At 33.2% G+C, this 18,740-nt stretch overlaps 4 protein-coding genes across 4 annotated transcripts; 2 read left to right on the top strand and 2 right to left on the bottom strand.

Moving 5' to 3' along the window:
- Positions 1–2,300: 2,300 nt before the first annotated feature.
- Positions 2,301–7,087, top strand: LOC139862280 (protein STRICTOSIDINE SYNTHASE-LIKE 3-like). The gene is made up of 4 exons (XM_071850854.1): positions 2,301–2,679; positions 4,638–4,913; positions 5,934–6,101; positions 6,538–7,087. The coding sequence occupies exons 1-4, from the start codon at positions 2,351–2,353 to the stop codon at positions 6,938–6,940; spliced, it is 1,176 nt and encodes a 391-aa protein (XP_071706955.1). The 5' UTR covers positions 2,301–2,350; the 3' UTR covers positions 6,941–7,087.
- A 1,075-nt stretch (positions 7,088–8,162) lies between these two features.
- Positions 8,163–10,089, top strand: LOC139862869 (protein STRICTOSIDINE SYNTHASE-LIKE 3-like). The gene is made up of 4 exons (XM_071851499.1): positions 8,163–8,491; positions 8,831–9,106; positions 9,306–9,473; positions 9,593–10,089. Exons 1-4 carry the CDS (start codon positions 8,163–8,165, stop codon positions 9,993–9,995), a joined length of 1,176 nt encoding a protein of 391 aa, XP_071707600.1. The 3' UTR covers positions 9,996–10,089.
- A 747-nt stretch (positions 10,090–10,836) lies between these two features.
- On the bottom strand, positions 10,837–11,829 carry LOC139864574 (uncharacterized). Its single transcript, XM_071853156.1, has one exon. It carries the CDS (start codon positions 11,827–11,829, stop codon positions 10,837–10,839), a length of 993 nt encoding a protein of 330 aa, XP_071709257.1.
- Positions 11,830–13,764: 1,935 nt separating this feature from the next.
- Positions 13,765–14,460, bottom strand: LOC139864573 (uncharacterized). Its single transcript, XM_071853155.1, has 2 exons — positions 14,251–14,460; positions 13,765–14,190 (listed from the first exon to the last, which is right to left on the bottom strand). The coding sequence occupies exons 1-2, from the start codon at positions 14,458–14,460 to the stop codon at positions 13,765–13,767; spliced, it is 636 nt and encodes a 211-aa protein (XP_071709256.1).
- Between the last annotated feature and the right edge of the window lie 4,280 nt (positions 14,461–18,740).

Here is an 18,740-nt window from a genome sequence, read left to right as displayed (position 1 = left end):
CACACAACTTAAACATTCAAGAAATCTTCATATAAATCAGATGGTTTCTCAGTGACTGTTGGATCAATATTATCCACAAAATTTACTTCCTTTTCTTTACCTTTCAGCGAATCCTGATACATCTTAACAAGATGTTTAGATGTTCGGCAAGTATTAGCCCAGTGGCCCATTCTACCACATCTGTAGCAAGATTCTTCAGAATTTTTAGAAGAATTTTCTTCAACATCTTGTTTAATGGGCTTGTTTTGTGGTTGATATTTATATTTTCGTGGATTACTATTTCTTTGACCACCACGGCCACGACCACGACCACGTCCACGCCCATTACCATTACCATAAGGATGGTTTCTACCATAGTTATAGCTTTTGGCATGATGATGGTGATGGTTATTATAACCACGACCTTGCCCGCGTCCTTGTCCCTGTTTATAATTATTTGCAGTATTTGCTTCAGGGATTGCAAGTGTACCAGTAGGACGGGATTGCTGATTTTTCATTAATAGCTCATCATTTTGCTCTGCAACTAAGAGATATGAATTAAGTTCAGGATATGTTTTGAACTTTAGCATTCTCAAATTTCTTTGCACTGTGATGTTTGCAGCATTCATTGTGGAGAAAGTTTTCTCCATCATGTCTGCATCACTAATTTCATGTCCACAGAATTTAAGTTGTGAACATGTATTATACAGAGCTGAGCTGTATTCATTTACTTTCTTAAAGTCTTGGAACCTTAATGTTCTCCATTGTTCCATTGCAGCTGGAAGTAAAATTTCTCTTTGATTATTGAATCTGCTTTTGAGACCTTCCCATAAAACATGGGGATCTTCTACAGTCACATAATTATTTTGTAAGCATTCATCAATATGTTGATGAATAAAGCAACATGCCGTAGCTTGTTCTTTTTCAGAACAAGTGTTGTTTTCATTTATGGTTTCAAGAATGCCCATTGATTTAAGATGCATTTTTACTTTTATAACCCATGGCATGTAGTTGTTTCCAGTTGATTCTAAAGGAGTAAATTTAAGCTTTTCCAGATTCGACATTTTCTATTATCAAAAATTAAAACAAACATCATGATAAATTAGAGTCAATTTATATTCATAAGTATATAAACATTAAACATAAATTTAATATAACATAAATGATAAGTAGGTGACAGTGTCGACCATGTGTAAGCAATCATAAATAAATAAATGTTATATAACAAAAATATAAATATTAGTAAACATAAATGAAAATTTGGCGACAGTGTCGACCATATATTTTTCAGGTGGTATAACCGACCTATATCATTCTGGTGGTATAACCGACCATATATCATTTTGGTGGTATAACCGACCATATATCATTTTGGTGGTATAACCGACCATATATCATTTTGGTGGTATAACCGACCATATATCATTTTGGTGGCAGAGCCAACCATATTTAGTATTAAGATTATCGTGCTGATAACGTGTTATAATTCAGTAGGCTTATAACTACCTTTAGTGGTTTGATTCTTGATGTTATAATTCAGTAGGCTTATAACTACCTTTAGTGGTTTGATTCTTGATGTTATAATTCAGTAGGCTTATAACTACCTTTAGTGATTTGATTCTTGATTTAGAATACTAATAATGAAGTGTAAGAACAAAGATGATAATGGAGAGAAAGAAAGAAACACTTTGTAAGTGTGAGAAATGGTGCAAGTTTAATGCTTGCATTCATGAGTATTTATAGCCTAAAATCTCAATATAAAAATACATACTTTGTGTACTAAAATTGACTATATGTATACACCAAAATTGACTATCCATATCTATATTATTATTATTATTATAACAATATGAATGTTGACATCGACACCGATTTCACCTCTTTACTTTTTCAGCGAATACAATATAACGTAGGATGTAAATGCGATGTATCTAATGAGTTATATTAAAATTTTATAATAATGATTGATGTATATGTATAATGTTGTCTATTTATATACTCGTATTATATTATTATATTTCTATATCTATCTATATATATATATAATATATAATATAATGTATGTCTCAATCTCGTGTCTAATTATAAAGATGGTAGCTGTGGATAGTAAGTAGGTGTTTGGTATATCACACGGTCCATAATTTATGAAGCCACATATAACCACCCAATTATTTATATGTTATTATTTACTTGTATTATTAATTTATTATTCATTTATTTATTTATGTATATTAAAAGTAAATAATTAATATAACTATGACAATCATTTATAGTCATAGCAATAGCAATATCTATTTCTGTTTCTGTTTCCCTCACTCATATCAAGTTATATAAACTACCTTCATCACACTCCAAGCATCGTTTCAAAAAAATGAACGTTGCCAGAATTATTGCCGGAATAATTCTAGTTGCGGCGGTTTACTGCGGACTAGACCCGTTCCGGCACAGTGCAATAGTTGATTTTCCGGACTTTGAGTCGCTGATAGTTGAAATGCCGGCGTGGACTGATGTTCCGAACGATAAAGACACTGAAAATTTATTACAGAATTCGAATACTAAAATATTGAATGAAATACAAGGACCGGAGAGTGTAGCGTTTGATCCGTTAGGGCGTGGTCCGTACACAGGTGCTGCCGATGGAAGAATCTTGTTTTGGAATGGAAATTTGTGGACTGATTTTGCTTATACGTCATCCAATCGGTAATAATATTTCATTTTCTTAAGTTTCTTCTTTTTTGTTTTGTTTATTATCCTATTGTGGTTGGTTATAGTTCGTTTTAGTACTAAAAATTGGTAACTGAATTGTACTCTCAATGAGTCAATTGTTGCAACTGATTTTTTTTTTCATTTTTTTTTTTTTGGGTTAGTCAAAAGTTTAAACGATAATCAAAGGATGAGAACTGATAAAACCATTAAATTACAACGATTTTCAAATGTTAGTAGCTTAAATCACATTTATGATGGAGAGTAAAATTGAACAAAAAATAGGTTAAAAAAATCTATAATTTAAGTATATAATCAAATATATAATTTATCGTTCACATGTACATATGTGTTTTCTGAACATGTAAACATTTCATATAATTCACAATTGAACATGTAATTTGTGATTGTGTATATTTGTTTGACAAGGATATGAACATTAAATAACATCTAATATTTATATTAATTTGTTGAATATGAATGCATAAAAACTATGTAACTAAAAAGTTATCGTCCTTTTTTTAGCTCGATCTCGTTTAAACATACCTCTTATCTTTTATATGGCATTGTTGTTGTTGTACAATATAATTTTTAGGCGATGTCTTATTTTAAGTTAATATTATTATTTTATATTATAATATATACAGTGATAGTGATGACTTGGATATAATAATTAGGGGCAAACAATAACAAACTAATCTTTTAAGCTCTTAACTAGTTAATATGGTTGTTTTCAACCCGGTGCCACAAATTATTTATACTAGACATGATTATATTATACCTATATCTAAATGATAAAGTGAAAATGAATAGTACTATTCATTTTTCTCACTTTATTCAAACTTAAAATGAATAGTACTATTTATTTTTCTCACTTTATTCAAACTTAACCCCTTAACTTCTTTCGTTTTATCTAAACTTAACCCCTTAACTTTCATTAACATACAAATCGAACCCCCCACTTTATACGTATATTTTCCCCAAAATTTCACAAGCTTAACCCCATAACTTTTATTAAAATACAAATCGAACCCCCACTTTACTAACTTTTTTTTTTTTGTTTTTTACTAATATTCAGTTTTCACAAACTTAACCCCTAACTTTTATTAAAATACAAATCGAACCCCCACTTTATACGTAAAGTTTTTTCAAATTTCACAAACTTAACTCACTACCTTTTATTAAAATACAAATCGAACCCCCACTTTACTAACTTTTTTTTTTAAATAAAAACCCGAACGCTAAAAGCAGCAACTTTCACAAAAGGAACAACCCTTCAATGTTATGTCGAAAAAAATTCTTTTTTACAAAATAGATCAAGACTTTTTTTTAACTCGCATTCAAAACGGAGCCCCCGACGCGAAGCGAGGGCTCCACAACTAGTTCGAACTAAAACTCACTTGCAAGGAATTCAGACCCCCAACTATTGAGTTATCTTGTGACGATATATGATTGTTTATGTTTGATATATATTATTTTATTCTATTTTAGAACAATAGTACTATACAACATGAAACTTTCTTAATTAAAATTAACATGTGTTGAATTTTTCTTATCTTTTTTTGGTATATATTTGAAAAGGTTGTTAATGAGAGTTTTAGAGGCCAAGAGGGTTAAAATGAGATAATGATGCTACAATCAAATATGTATCTTACGAAACTGAGAGAATGACTACCAGTTTGTTTATAGATAAATACCGTGTAGGTCCAAATTAAACTAATAAATTGCCGAAAAACCTCAAAATTAACATTTGTTGACATGTGCGTGTCATCCTTACGCAGGGCTGTTGACATGTTAACAAATAAACTACAATGTGTTATTAACTTTCGACGTATAATCTTATTGTTTTCAACAGTTATTAGAAACTCTAGGTGAAAACAGCATTAAAAAACACACTAACATTGAGAAACAAGCAAATAAGTGAGTTTATTGATGATGTGAGGCTTATGTTTCAGGTCAAAGATATGTGACCCAAAACCAACGATTTTTGACTACTTAAAGACGGAGCATATATGTGGGAGACCGTTAGGGTTGCGGTTTGATAAGAGAACAGGTGATTTGTATATTGCCGATGCGTATCTTGGGCTGTTAAAAGTTGGACCAGAGGGAGGGTTAGCCACACCTCTAGCAACCGAAGCCGAAGGTGTTCCGTTGAGGTTCACAAATGATTTAGACATTGATGATGACGGAAACATTTACTTCACTGATAGCAGCACAAAGTATCAGCGAAGGTATGTTGTGGAACCCTTTATACTTGAATCAACAAGTTTTGCTAATTTCTTATTCATAAAAATTTCATCTTGGTGTTTTATATATATAAAGCACTTTTCATTGATGGTACTATAAGTAACATGTTATAAGGGCGTAGGTAATATTAATTAGTTCTTTCTAATAAAATGCGCTTAATCAATGAACGTTGCAAATAGCAGTATAGTGCAACTCCATATTCATCAGCCTTATATAATACGCGCTGAGACATACACGTCCTTATATGTTGAATAAAGATAGTGCTTCTCTGGTCCAACTAATTTGTAGTCATCAATTTTCTTTTATTAACAAGGCTTAAAACACTGCATTCATGCAATATGTTCTAGCATAGATTATTGATTTCATGTGATTAGTGTTTTTGTTCAATCTCATTCTTGTAACTACACAAGTATGTATGTATTTGTGTATCTGAGCAGTATATTTATGTCTGCATATGCTAGTGGTCCTACAATAGTTCTTTTTCAGCAAGTAATAAATAGTGTATGTGATACAGTTGAATAATTTTTTAGTAGGGGTCATTCTATGGTCCCAAAGACTCAAAGAGGGACTGATGCGTTTAATGATATCATAAAGTGAAATGTACATCACAATTTACAGCTTCTAGCAGGTACATAAAGATTTAGGTATGTCTAGTGAGGACAACTAACTATATTATTGTATCAATTATTGTTGACTATGAAAGGGGAATGGGTTAGAATTAGATGTTTTTTCTTGTTTATGGAGCTCATATCTAGCATTATTGGTATAATTACATCATCTTGGTTTAAATATTGTACTTTAATTTACGCTATGGATGCAATCTGCTTATATCTTGATAATAATTTTAGCTCGATTTAATTTGTACCTTTTAAAATTTTTATGATTAATTGTGATTCCTCTAAGTCATATTCTGTTTGTTGATTCTCTCGAAAATTTTGTGGCTATTACTAAATAATTTCTAAGCTCTAACATGGTTCTTTTTCATTTTATTTGTAATTTTTCAGAAACTACCTTCATTTAGTCTTCTCGGCAGACAACAGTGGCAGAGTTTTAAAATATGATCCAATCACAAAAAAAGCAACGGTTCTTCTTCGCAACCTTCAGTTCCCCAATGGTGTCTCCCTAAGCAAGGATAAATCATTTTTCGTATATGCTGAAGGGTGCAAAGGGAGGTTAGTAAACACCTTATAAGTTATAACAATAATTTTTTTTTTTGAACGGCGAATTTGCATCAGCGGATCATTTATTTCAACGACCCTCATCATTTGCACCCACACACGCTAGAAGCAAACTCCTACCCGGGTTGCTTGCAACTAATCGCGGGACCTAGGTTGCTTGGCAACTAATCGCAGGAAATTGGAGAGAAAACCTTCCGTCCCCAGTCATAACCATAATGATTAGCTTGTCAAATATGAGTAAAATTTTTAGACTGGTCTCGCGCATTAAAAGTACACTTTGGGTCATACTGGACTCATCCGACCTTTTCGAACCCATTTTACCGTTTTCTCTTTGACCCATGAGAGATGATAAAGTAGCCTAAATTGTCCCATTCACCTTTATATGTTTCTAACTAAACTACACCTGTATTATACTTTTATGATGACATAGGTTAATGAAGTACTGGTTGAAGGGGGAGAAAGCAGGGACAACTGAAGTTATGGCCATTCTACCTGGTTTCCCAGACAATGTGAGGACAAATGAAAACGGTGAATTTTGGGTGGCACTTCATACTCGTCGTACCATGTATTCTTACATAAGCGCCATACACACAACACTTCGAACATTTTTACTAAAACTTCCAATTCCCATAAAGTTTCATTACTTGTTAAGCATTGGTGGCCGGCTTCATGCCGTAGTTGTCAAGTACAGTGCGGATGGTAAGATTTTAAAGATATTGGAAGATACACAAGGTAAAGTTGTAAGGGCCGTGAGTGAAGTTGAGGAGAAGGATGGAAAACTATGGTTGGGGAGTGTCTTGATGTCGTTTATTGCAGTTTATCATTTGGATTGAAGGTTTAGTTATAAGAGGTTTATGCTTTTGTTAAGTTCATTATCTCTTTATGATAATAAGTAGGTAGGAGTGTTGTGTTTGCTACGATCATTTCATTGTTGCCTGTAATACGATTAATATGTTGTTAGAATGATTATTGACTTTAACGTGACGAGTAAAATGTCAAATTGTTCAAAAGTAGGTCTCGCGCTCGAGGGAGTTTGTTACCCTAGGTTTCACCATTAATAGGGAGCCAACGTGCTCGTTCATAGAAGAGTTTCCTCGCTTACCAAAAAAAAAAAAAAAAAAAAAAAAAAAAAAAAAAAACTTGACGCGTAAAATTGAATGTCGTTAAGGTTGAGGACCAAGAGTGAAATATAACCCAGATTGATGGGACAGAGACCACAAAAACAAACAACCCATTGATTGGGAGTGAAATAACATAAGTACCAGATGGACTTGGAATGTAATTTACTTTAATTTATTTTAATGTATATGAGAGGCTGAAGCTTATGCTTATAATACGTTCGTGATTCGAACTTGTAACAGTTTAAGCTCAAGCTTAATACGGTTCATGAAGTTGCTCCAAGTTGAGAAGAGAAAAACCACTATTCGAAGACTCCATTAATTAGGTGTTGTGTTTCAGATGTTTTATTCACACTTGAGATGACACATGTTTAAACCAACCAGTATTAACACATTTATTTAAAAGACGGAGAGTGTTTTTACACTCTTCCAATCGACGGCTACATTGACCGAATACGGGTCGCCCAATGTTTTATCATATAGTTTTGTTGTCATAGCGTTTGTCTTGTTTTAGTTCATCTTGGCTTTCTCAAATTTGTCCCTCTTTTTAGATTTCGATATCAAAAAATAAGTTTTGAATTATTTGAATCCGAAACGCTTGAGTACCCTTTTTCTTATTGAAATTTTTTTTTTTTTTTTTTGAAAAGGGTGCTCAATTTGTTTAGGATGCTTGTTCCTGAATTATAAAACGTTCCCTCTGTTCCTAAAAAGCTACACGTTAGTCAACCGAGTTGGGTAGGATGAGGGGTTGGGTGTTAAATATTGAAATTAAAATAAGAGTAAATTATTAGTCACTTTATATTAAATGGTGTGAATGAATGAATTCAAATATGGAGTGTTATCGATAGTATCTAGTAATAGTGACCATCCATCTATGAATATATATAGATGTAGATGAATATATAAACGGAGTACTATCTTCTGTATCATTTCAACAATGAATGTCGTCGGAATTTACGCCGGAATATTTCTGGCGTTGGCGGTTTACTGTGGACTAGACCCGTTCGGGCACAGTGCGATAGCTGATTTTCCAGACTTTGAGTCAGTTATAGTTAAAATGCCAGAGTGGTCCGAGTTACCGAAAGATAGGGACACCGAGAATTTGTTACAGAATTCGGAAATTAAGTTTATGAATGAAATACAAGGACCGGAGAGCGTAGCGTTTGATCTGTTAGGGCGTGGTCCGTACACAGGTGTTGCTGATGGTAGAATTATGTTTTGGAATGGAATTAAATGGAGCTATTTTGCTCATACTTCTTCTAATCGGTAATTATTATTTATTATTCATGTTTTATGCTTTGATTTTTTAATTTTAGCAATGTTTGTTATTTATCTTCTTGTGGTTTATGATTAAATTTGTTTTTGTTGTGAATCTGATCACACCTAATATAGGTTGTACTGTACATAAGCATTTGTACTTCTGTTTTAACAATTTGCAAATTCAAAATCTGTTTTTTGTAAGAGATTAGTACTCTTTTGGGCTCATTTCATCATTACTTAGGTTACACTTATTTATATTTATGCTCTTTGGTTGGATCATCTTTTAGTAGCCCTTTAATTCAATTTATAAGTGAGTTTTTTGATAATGTGAGGCATATGTTTCAGGTCAGAGATATGTGACCCAAAACCAACAATTTTTGGCTACTTAAAGACGGAGCATATATGTGGGAGACCGTTGGGGTTACGGTTTGACAAGAAGACAGGTGATTTGTATATTGCAGATGCATATTTTGGGTTGTTAAAGGTTGGACCAGAGGGTGGGTTAGCCATGCCTATAGCAACCGAAGTTGAAGGAGTTCCTTTAAAGTTCACAAATGATTTAGACATTGATGATGATGGAAACATTTACTTTACAGATAGCAGCAAAAAGTATCAACGAAGGTATGTTGTTGGATTCCTTTTCTCTTGAATCAATTATTTTTTATTTTATCTTTTCAAACATTCATCTTGTTGTTGTAATTATAATAAGGGTACAACTGATGCTACACATATTACCAAATAGTAATTATATCATTTGTAGGTTTCAGTAAAATTTTGTACTTTAGAACACAACCTTTTTATTTATTTGTAAAATTTTCAGGAACTTCTTGCATTTAATCATGTCCGGAGAAGACAGTGGTAGAGTTCTGAAATATGATCCTATCACAAAAAAAGTAACTGTTCTTGTTCGCAACCTCCAGTTCCCTAATGGTGTCTCCCTAAGCAAGGATAAGTCCTTTTTCGTGTATGCTGAGGGGTGCAGAGGGAGGTGCGTTAACAGTTAACACCTTATATTGTACGCTAAAATCATTTAGTATTCTTGATAAAAATGTCATATCCGGCCCCATTTATAAAATTCATCAAGCTCCGTATTATTATGATATATAGGTTAAGCAAGTATTGGGTGAAGGGGGAGAAAGCAGGGACAACAGAAGTGATGGCCATTTTACCTGGTTTTCCAGATAATGTGAGAACGAACGAAAATGGTGAATTTTGGGTGGCGATTCATAGTCGTTGGTCCATGTATACTTACTTGTGCGCTTTACACACAAAAGTTAGGACATTTTTGTTGAAACTTCCAATTCCCATGAAGTTTCATTACCTAGTAAGTATCGGTGGCCGACTTCAAGGTCTAGTTATCAAATACAGCGCGGATGGTAGGATCCTAAAGGTATTGGAAGATGCACAAGGAAAAGTTGTAAGAGCCGTGAGTGAAGTTGAGGAAAAAGACGGAAAATTATGGATGGGAAGTGTCTTGATGTCGTTTATTGCAGTCTACCGTTTAGATTGAAGGTATAAGGTCATCGTTTGTTTTGTGACACTTAGTAGGTACGTGTGATGTATGTGTTACGAACATTTCAGTGACCTTAATTACTAATTGTTATGAGGTCTTACTCCGAGCTATATTTGTGTTTCTTTGTTTTATGTGATTGTTTATCTATTTGGGTGATGAAGATGAGATGAGCAAATTGGAGAAGATGAAATTGATAAGCTAAATGAAAAGGCCGAGAAATAACAAAAAAGACATTAATACACACTCTAGTAGTTTGACACATGCCTATATTTAATAGAACAACTAAACGGTCGTTAGTGATTAAGTGTGCAATCGACAGGGGACGGTTTAGAGCAGAAAATTCTTTTTAACTGTATTAAAAATTTGATACAAATCAGGTGGAGTATTCATGAATATTTATCCCTGTTTAGTTAATTTTGTAAAGTAAAGAAACAATTCATGGTGGAGATAATAATAATAATAATAATAATAATAATAATAATAATAATAATAATAATAATAATAATAATCATTAATAATAATAATAATAATAATAATAATAATAATAATAATCATTAATTAATCATTAATTACTGATTATTTATTATTGTTATTGTTATTACTATTACTATATTATCTTCTTCTTTTTTTCTTTTTTCGAAAAAAGAAAATATATATATTACTTGATACCTTCATTAAAACAATGAAGAGTACCACCCAACATACAAAAAGAGGCTCTTAAGGCCATACAAACCAACAAGAATGAAAGAAGCTTATAAAAGCTTAAAAATTACAAAAGTAGAGGGTTTATCTCCCACACATATGCTTGTAAACTATGGCAATAATTTAGATTTGTAGTCTATAGAAACGTCTTGAGCTTGATATTGCACACGATCACCGAACGGCAAGTGTACTTCCCATTGAAAATGTAATCGTTTCGTGCAATCCAAATAGCCCACATGGTTGCGGGACCGATCAACCTCCAAAATTTGTTAGCCTTGATTCCCATCCCATTATACCAATCAAACGAAAAAAGGAGAATGGATTCCGGTAGCACCCACCTAAAATTCCACCATCGAAACAAGTCGGTCCAAATTTTAGAAGACCACGAACAATGCATTAACAAGTGATCAATAGTTTCGACCTCATTAAGACACCAAGCACAAAAGGTGGATTGGTCCACCGATAATATGTGTCTTCGAGATAAAACGTCTCTAACGGGAATACTATTTTTTAACGCTAACCAATGAAATAACGCCACTTTAGAAGGAACGTTATTATTCCATACCACTTTGGGCCATTCGGGAATGACAAGATTACCCGAATTCAGAATGATTCGAATGCCATCTGCAACATTGTACACACCTTTTGAATCATGTACCCACATCACCAAATCTTCTTGATGTTCGTTCAATTTATAACTTGTAAGCAAGACTTGAAGATCTGATGCTTTTAATGAGTCGTACAAAGGTAAAGGCAATGATAAAAGAAGTTCCCATCCTGTTTGCAGCATGCTCATATCCGAAGGATAAAGGAAGTGAGCAACAGAAGCATTTTGAGATCGACAAAGCAAAAACAAAGCTGGAAACTCATCTTTCAAAATAAGATTATCAATCCAAGGGTCATACAAAAAAGAAATTTTTGACCCATTTCCTAAAACCCATTTCCATGAGTTAGCACCCACAACAAAAGACAAAGTTTCAATTTTTTGAATTTTAAGGATCTCTTTCCAAATTGAAGATAATTGAGACGAAGGCAAAGACTCAACATTATTCAAGAGTTTACCTCGAAAAGCACTTCCGAAAGACGAAACCACAATTGATTTCCACAGTTGTTGTTTGTTACAATTCATCTTAGCCCACCATTTGACTAACATGGCCAAATTTTTTATGCGAAGAGGAGTAATGCCCAAACCGCCCAATTCCTTCGGGAGACAAACTGAGTCCCATTTAACGAGGCAAGTTTTTTCTTCAAACAATCCCCGCCCCATAGAAAGTTCCTCCTGTACCTTTCTAATTGTCGAATGATGCCCATTGGTGCTTTATACAAGGACATGTAATGAAGGGGTAAATTTGAGATAACCGCTTTGACCATAACCAAACGCCCTCCAAACGAGAGACAACGCCCTTTCCAACCCGCAAGTTTACTTTTGAACTTATTTAAAATCGGATCCCACATTGCTGACTTTTCTCTAGATAAACCAATCGGGACACCGAGATATTCAAAAGGAAAAATCCCAATTTTACAATCAAAGATAGCCGAATACCTGGTCATATCAGCTCTGGATACATGAATACCATAAATAGTTGTTTTCACAGCATTCATATGTAGACCAGAAGCTTGGTAAAAAATATGCAAAATATTTTTTATTCTTGTTAATTCACGGACCGAAGGCGTGGCAAAGATAACAGTGTCGTCTGCAAACTATGAATGATTAACACGAAGGTTTTGGTTAAATTGACAACCCTGCAGCAGACCTTCTTTCAGATCCTTTGATAAGAGTTTACTAAGAATCTCTGCAACTATGATTAACAAAAACGAAGAGAGTGGATCCCCTTGCCTCAGGCCTCGAAACATAGAACCTTCTCTAGTAGGAGAACCATTCAACAAAATGGAGAAACGAATATTGGATACACAAGTTTGACCCAACTGATAAACTTTGACCCGAAACCCATTTTTACAAGCACAGTGAATAAAAAGTCTTGTGACACACAATCGTAGGCTTTAGAAAAATCGATTTTCAATAAAAGCATAGGCCTTTTCTTTTTCTTAGCCATATGAATCACCTCATTAACAACCATAACGCCATCCATTAGTAGTCTTGAGGGCACAAACCCGTTTTGACTTTCACTAATTAAAAGGGGAATAACAACTTTTAAGCGATTAGCAAGAGTTTTAGCTATAATCCTATATGACCCATTGATTAAACTAATCGGGCGCATATGCTCAACGTTTCTTGCCGAATTGGATTTGGGAATCAAAACGATAAAAGAGGAGTTAAAACCCTTTAGAAAATTAGGGTTATCATGGAATTGAGTAAACATATCCATAATCAGATCCTCCAACCAAAACCATCCTTTTTGAAAAAATTGCATAGTGAACCCATCCGGACCCGGAGTTTTGTTACCATCGAAACTTTTGATAACATTATGTACCTCAGAAGCTGCAAAAGGGGCCTCTAAAATATCATTCAACTGTGTAGATACCTGATTTAAGTCGAGTGATGACCAATCCACCACTGTTTCAGGTTGCAAACATGTAGAAGAGAGACTAAACATATTTTCAAAGTATTGAATGACATGTTCTTTGACTGCTTCCGGATTATCTTCCCATGAATTACCAATCATCATGCCTGCAATATATGAGAAGTGTTGTTTGATCCGAGAAACAACATGAGAGAATCTGGAATTCTTATCACCTAATCTTAACCATGTAAATCGAGACTGCAATCTTAATCTAGATTCTCTTTGGATAGTGAATGACTTTTTTTCTTTTTTGAACCAGGCCAGTTCACTTAATTCATCTGCAGTCAGCAATCGACTCCTATATATCGCCTTCAATCTAAAAATTTCGTTATCACAGAAGGTAATGTTCCCTTTATCCAGATCCTTTTGTTGAGCATTCCAACCTTTTAGGGTAGATTTCAATGACCTGCACTTTTTGCTAATAACATATGCAGCCCACCCGTTGAACGGGTAAATGGCCCAATTGTCAAAACACATATCTAAGAAACCGGGTTTAGAAAACTAAGCATTGTTGAACCTAAAAGGTTTTGGGCCCCAAGACATTAATTTTTCCCCCATACCAATGGTTTATGGTCTGATCTATCAGGTTTACCAGCTACCAGAATTGAACCAGGCCACAAATCAATCCAACCTGAGTTTAAAAGCACTATGTCAATACGTGACATCTTACCAAGAGGCCCTTCCCATGTGAACTCCTCATTTGAAAGGCATTGATCGATCAAATTAGAATTAATAATAAACTTGTTGAATGTTTCAATACAACTCATATAAATTGATTCTCTAAACCTTTCAGCAGGATTGCAAACGGAATTAAAATCGCTTAAAAAACAAATAGGGCCTGACCAATTACAAGCAATATATTTCAATTGCTCCCACACCATTCTTTTGCTAGATTCTAAATGAGGAGCATAAACGTTCACTATAAGAACAACATTATCAGAAGGAATATACCTCAAGACGGCTGCAATCTAATGTTTACATTTCCAACTATTAATCAAGGTGAAGAAATCTGTTCTCCATATTGAGACCAAACCACCAGACCTTCCATCTGATTCTACTTGAATAGCTTCAAATGCAAATTGTTTCCAAATTTCGTTTAAAATTGGTTGAGACACTATTTTAACCATTGTTTCTTGAATAGCTAAGAATTGAATTTGAAAGCTTGAAACGAAAGAACCCACCATACGCCCTCTTGATTTGTTGCCGAGGCCGCGGGTATTCCATGAGGCAATCCTCATTACTTTGGTTTGGGCGAAGTGGATTCATAATCCACCATATTCTTCATAATAGTATCGAAATTTACCATTTCTTCTTTGAATGTTAATTTTTTTGCCCCGATCATTTGCCCTTCATGTTTGGAATTTTTATTTTTAGCCACATCGCCAACAACATGATTTATTTCACTCGAAGTATCAAACTCTTTAGAAAGGTCAATAACTTTATCGGACCAATGGTTGGGATTGGACGCAGAAACTTTATCTGTATGTGCAGGGTTGGGATTCACTACTTGTTTGAGCTTTCTGTTACGAATCAATTCGCACTCTGTTCTGCATTCATCATCAAGACACTGGTTATTTGGTGACTCAAAATTGGGTTTGTTTGGATTACTTTTGGTAACTGAACATTGTGGTTTAGTTTGTTCACTTTTAGAAGGTAAATAGTCCACTTTAGTATTTTGACAAGGCTTGGAGATTTTTTGTGTAAGTTTGGAAAAGGGTGAAAGGGTAGGAAAGTCAACTTGGTTAAAGGAAAAAACTTTGACATGGGTAACTGGTGAAGATACACTATTACTCTGCTTATTAAGTACTTTTCCAGAAAAGAGAGATTTTTTTATGCCATTTTCCTTTTCCTTTTGATCTTTGACAGCTTGGGTTACTTTTTCCATCGAGTTATGCACCCCTTTGGATATGTTACCGTTGCAAGTTGATTTTACAGGTGAGCAATGAAAGGACCCGTCCTAATCCATCCGGACGAAGTCCATATCAATTATAAACGATTCACAACAGTTGATTACATTGCGAGGTACTTGGCCTCTATATGATACATTTTACAAACATTGCGTTCGTTTTTGAAAAGACAATCTTTCATTACATCGAAAGTTGACAACATGCATACCATTTCGTAATATATCTTACTATAATTGACTTAATAATAATAATCTTGATGAACTCAACGACTCGAATGTAACGTCTTTTGAAATATGTCATGAATGACTCCAAGTAATATCTCTAAGATGAGCAAATGCACAGCGGAAGATTTCTTTCGTACCTGAGAATAAACATGCTTTAAAGTGTCAACCAAAAGGTTGGTGAGTTCATTAGTTTAACATAAATAATCATTTCATAGTTTTAATAGATCACAAGATTTCATATTTCCATTTCTCATAAACATACGTCCCATGCATAGAGACAAAATATCATTCATATAGATTGAACACCTGGTAACCGACATTCACAATGTGCATATAAGAATATCCCCTATCATTCCGGGATCCTCCTTCGTACATGATATAAATTTCGAATTACTAAAGCATCCGGTACTTTGGATGGGGCTTGTTAGACCCGATAAATCTATCTTTAGGATTCGCGTCAATTAGGGTATATGTTCCCTAACTCTTAGATTACCAGACTTAATAAAAAGGGGCATATTCGATTTCGATCATTCAACCATATAATGTAGTTTCAAATACTTGTGTCTATTTCGTAAAACAGTTATAAAAGCAGCGCATGTATTCTCAGTCCCAAAAATATATATTGCAAAAGCATTTAAAAAGGGATTAATGAAACTCACCTAATGTATTTTGTAGTAAAAATACATATGACTATATTGAACAACGCAGGGTTGGCCTCGGATTCACGAACCTATATCATTTGTATATTCATTAATATATATAATCGTAATCGAATAAATATATATATTATTATTAATGATGTAATTATATATTTATTAAGTTATAAGTTTCATTATTTATTTATATATTTTCATGTTATATATATAATTGTTAATATAGTTAAGTTATGTGTACAAAATATATTTACATATATATAATCTTTATTTTTTATACTTATAACTTTAAGTTATTAAAACTTTTATTTTAGAAATCAAAATTATTTTAAAAAAATATTGATATGGATAATTCTGATAATAATAATAATAATTAGATAAAAACTAGAACGACGATAATAGCGACGATAATAATAATCATTTTTAATAATAATACAAAAATTCAATTGACAATAACTTCTAATCCGTTCATTGAATCCATTCGATATCTAAATGAAAAGTTAATGATTTTTGGCCAGCTTTCCAACGACATGCATATCCTATACCCTATTCTAGTGGCATGTATATCTAATTCAGGATTCATCATAACCTATCTAATGGCAATATCAAAAGTACATGCATGCATAATCATATCTACTCGAGCACTAGTCAGGGATACACTAATAATAATAATAATAGTAGTAATAATAATAATAATAATAATAATAATAATAATAATAATAATAATAATAATAATAATAATAATAATAATAATAACAATAATAATAATAATAATAATAATAATAATAATAATAATTATAACAATAATAAAAATGAAACTACCTCATGAAATCCTTTCATAAAAAGAAATGCCCCGAGCAGGGCTCGAACCCGCGACCTCTCGTTTAAACCAATTCCTTCCAAGCCATTGGTCCATTAATTTGTTCTTGTTTTAATTTGCTCACTAATGAATTTAATCTATGAAACCGTTTCATTTAATCACCACTAAACATTATCATAATCCTTTTTACCTAGCTAAATCATCATCAAATCCATCATAATACCATCATCATTATTTTTCGCTTATGTATCACCATCATCATCAAATATTGATTATCATCATCAAATTTTCGCTATAGTTCTTACTCCTCATCATCAATCGTTACACCTCAAGCCCAACCGAACCAACAAATTCATAGTCCCTAAGAAAAAAAAATGTTCACGGTGCAAAAGAAATTATGGCGGCTCAACATTAAATTTCGGCCCACTTGTATTATATTGCAAAAAGAATACATTGGGGTGCTTGTCTGGTAACCTGTGGCGACAGAAGTCCAAAGAAGAGAAAGAAAAATATACGCTGTCATCACAGCCTCCATAACCATCGATTCATAACCATCGATTCATAACCATCGATTCATAACCATCCCCATCTTCCAACATCATACATCATGATTACTTTTAAAAAAAAAAAATAAACAAACATCTCTTTAACTAATCCATTTCGGTGGCCAACAAGATTGTGTAGCAAATATACGTATTTTTTTTAAAAAAAATCACTAGTAGGGTATCGGTTGCCATAAAGCAACAATCACATTCAATCAAGGCAAGTGGTTTTCTTTTTCTTTTTATAAACAATATGATTGAAAGTCTTGGATTCTCTTCTCCTTTTTCTTTTTAAATCGACCGACACCAAATATTTCGTGGGGCTGTCCAGCGATTTAATTCGAATATTTAATGTATACACTCGACAATAGCATAAAGGAAATTTGTGAGTGCTTCGGTCCCAGCACATACAAGCAAATACGTTGTCCAAGTAGAACAAGTAAGGATCCGGTTTTTAGTGGGACATTATTTTAATGAAACGGATTTTTATTTCAAAGTATACATATATGAGTGGGTCGTGGTTCAATGGTTGCAGTGGCTGAAAACGGGAATAGAAAAGAAAGAAAATAATGGAACATGAAGATGCTGAATGATGTCATTTTAAACCGCAAGTTGTTGTAGCAGCATCGATAGTTGGTTGGGTTTGTTGAGGATGACTAGTATGATAACGAAAATGGTTATTGTAGGGTGGTATTCGGACAGAATAGAAACAGAAATCAGCGAGTAAAACAAAGCAGTATCACACTTATTGTATACATGAAACGCGTAATACCTTTCTTTCATCATCGTTCTATTGTTGCAGGTTTATGAGAAGGTGGTTTGATGATAGTTCATAGTGGTGACGGGTGAAGAGTTGAAATAAGAAGACGAGGTGATAGAGAAGAGGAAAGTAAGGTAATGGTGATTGAAAACACACAAGATTCCCGTTGTCATTCTTTATCACCATGTATATGCATTATGGCTTGATTTGCTCGACAAGAAAAATATTCTGTCAGAATGTAAAATAAAATAGACTGTGACAGAAATTTGTTTGTTCATGATAATTGGATTCGTAATTGTACGGTTCAAGTGACAGAAAGCTACCTGCTTAAAGTTTGAAAAAATGATTGGAAACAGAATATTTGTTTACCTGTATTAATGTATATGTACATGGTATTTATATTTATTATATATATATATGTCTGCATCATGTATATATGTATAATCTGTACATAACCCCGTATTTTATATCTTTATATTTGTTTATCTAATATTTATATATCAATATATATGTATTTTTTCATATTAAGGAAAAGTAATATTATAAATAACACAAACATTAATATTTAACTTTAATATTAATTTTTAATAATAAACTAGTAATATTTATAAT

The sequence above is a fragment of the Rutidosis leptorrhynchoides genome, chromosome 8, assembly GCF_046630445.1.
Source record: "Rutidosis leptorrhynchoides isolate AG116_Rl617_1_P2 chromosome 8, CSIRO_AGI_Rlap_v1, whole genome shotgun sequence".
Classification (NCBI taxonomy): Eukaryota; Viridiplantae; Streptophyta; class Magnoliopsida; order Asterales; family Asteraceae; genus Rutidosis; species Rutidosis leptorrhynchoides.
This window is presented reverse-complemented; position numbering and strand designations above follow the sequence as displayed.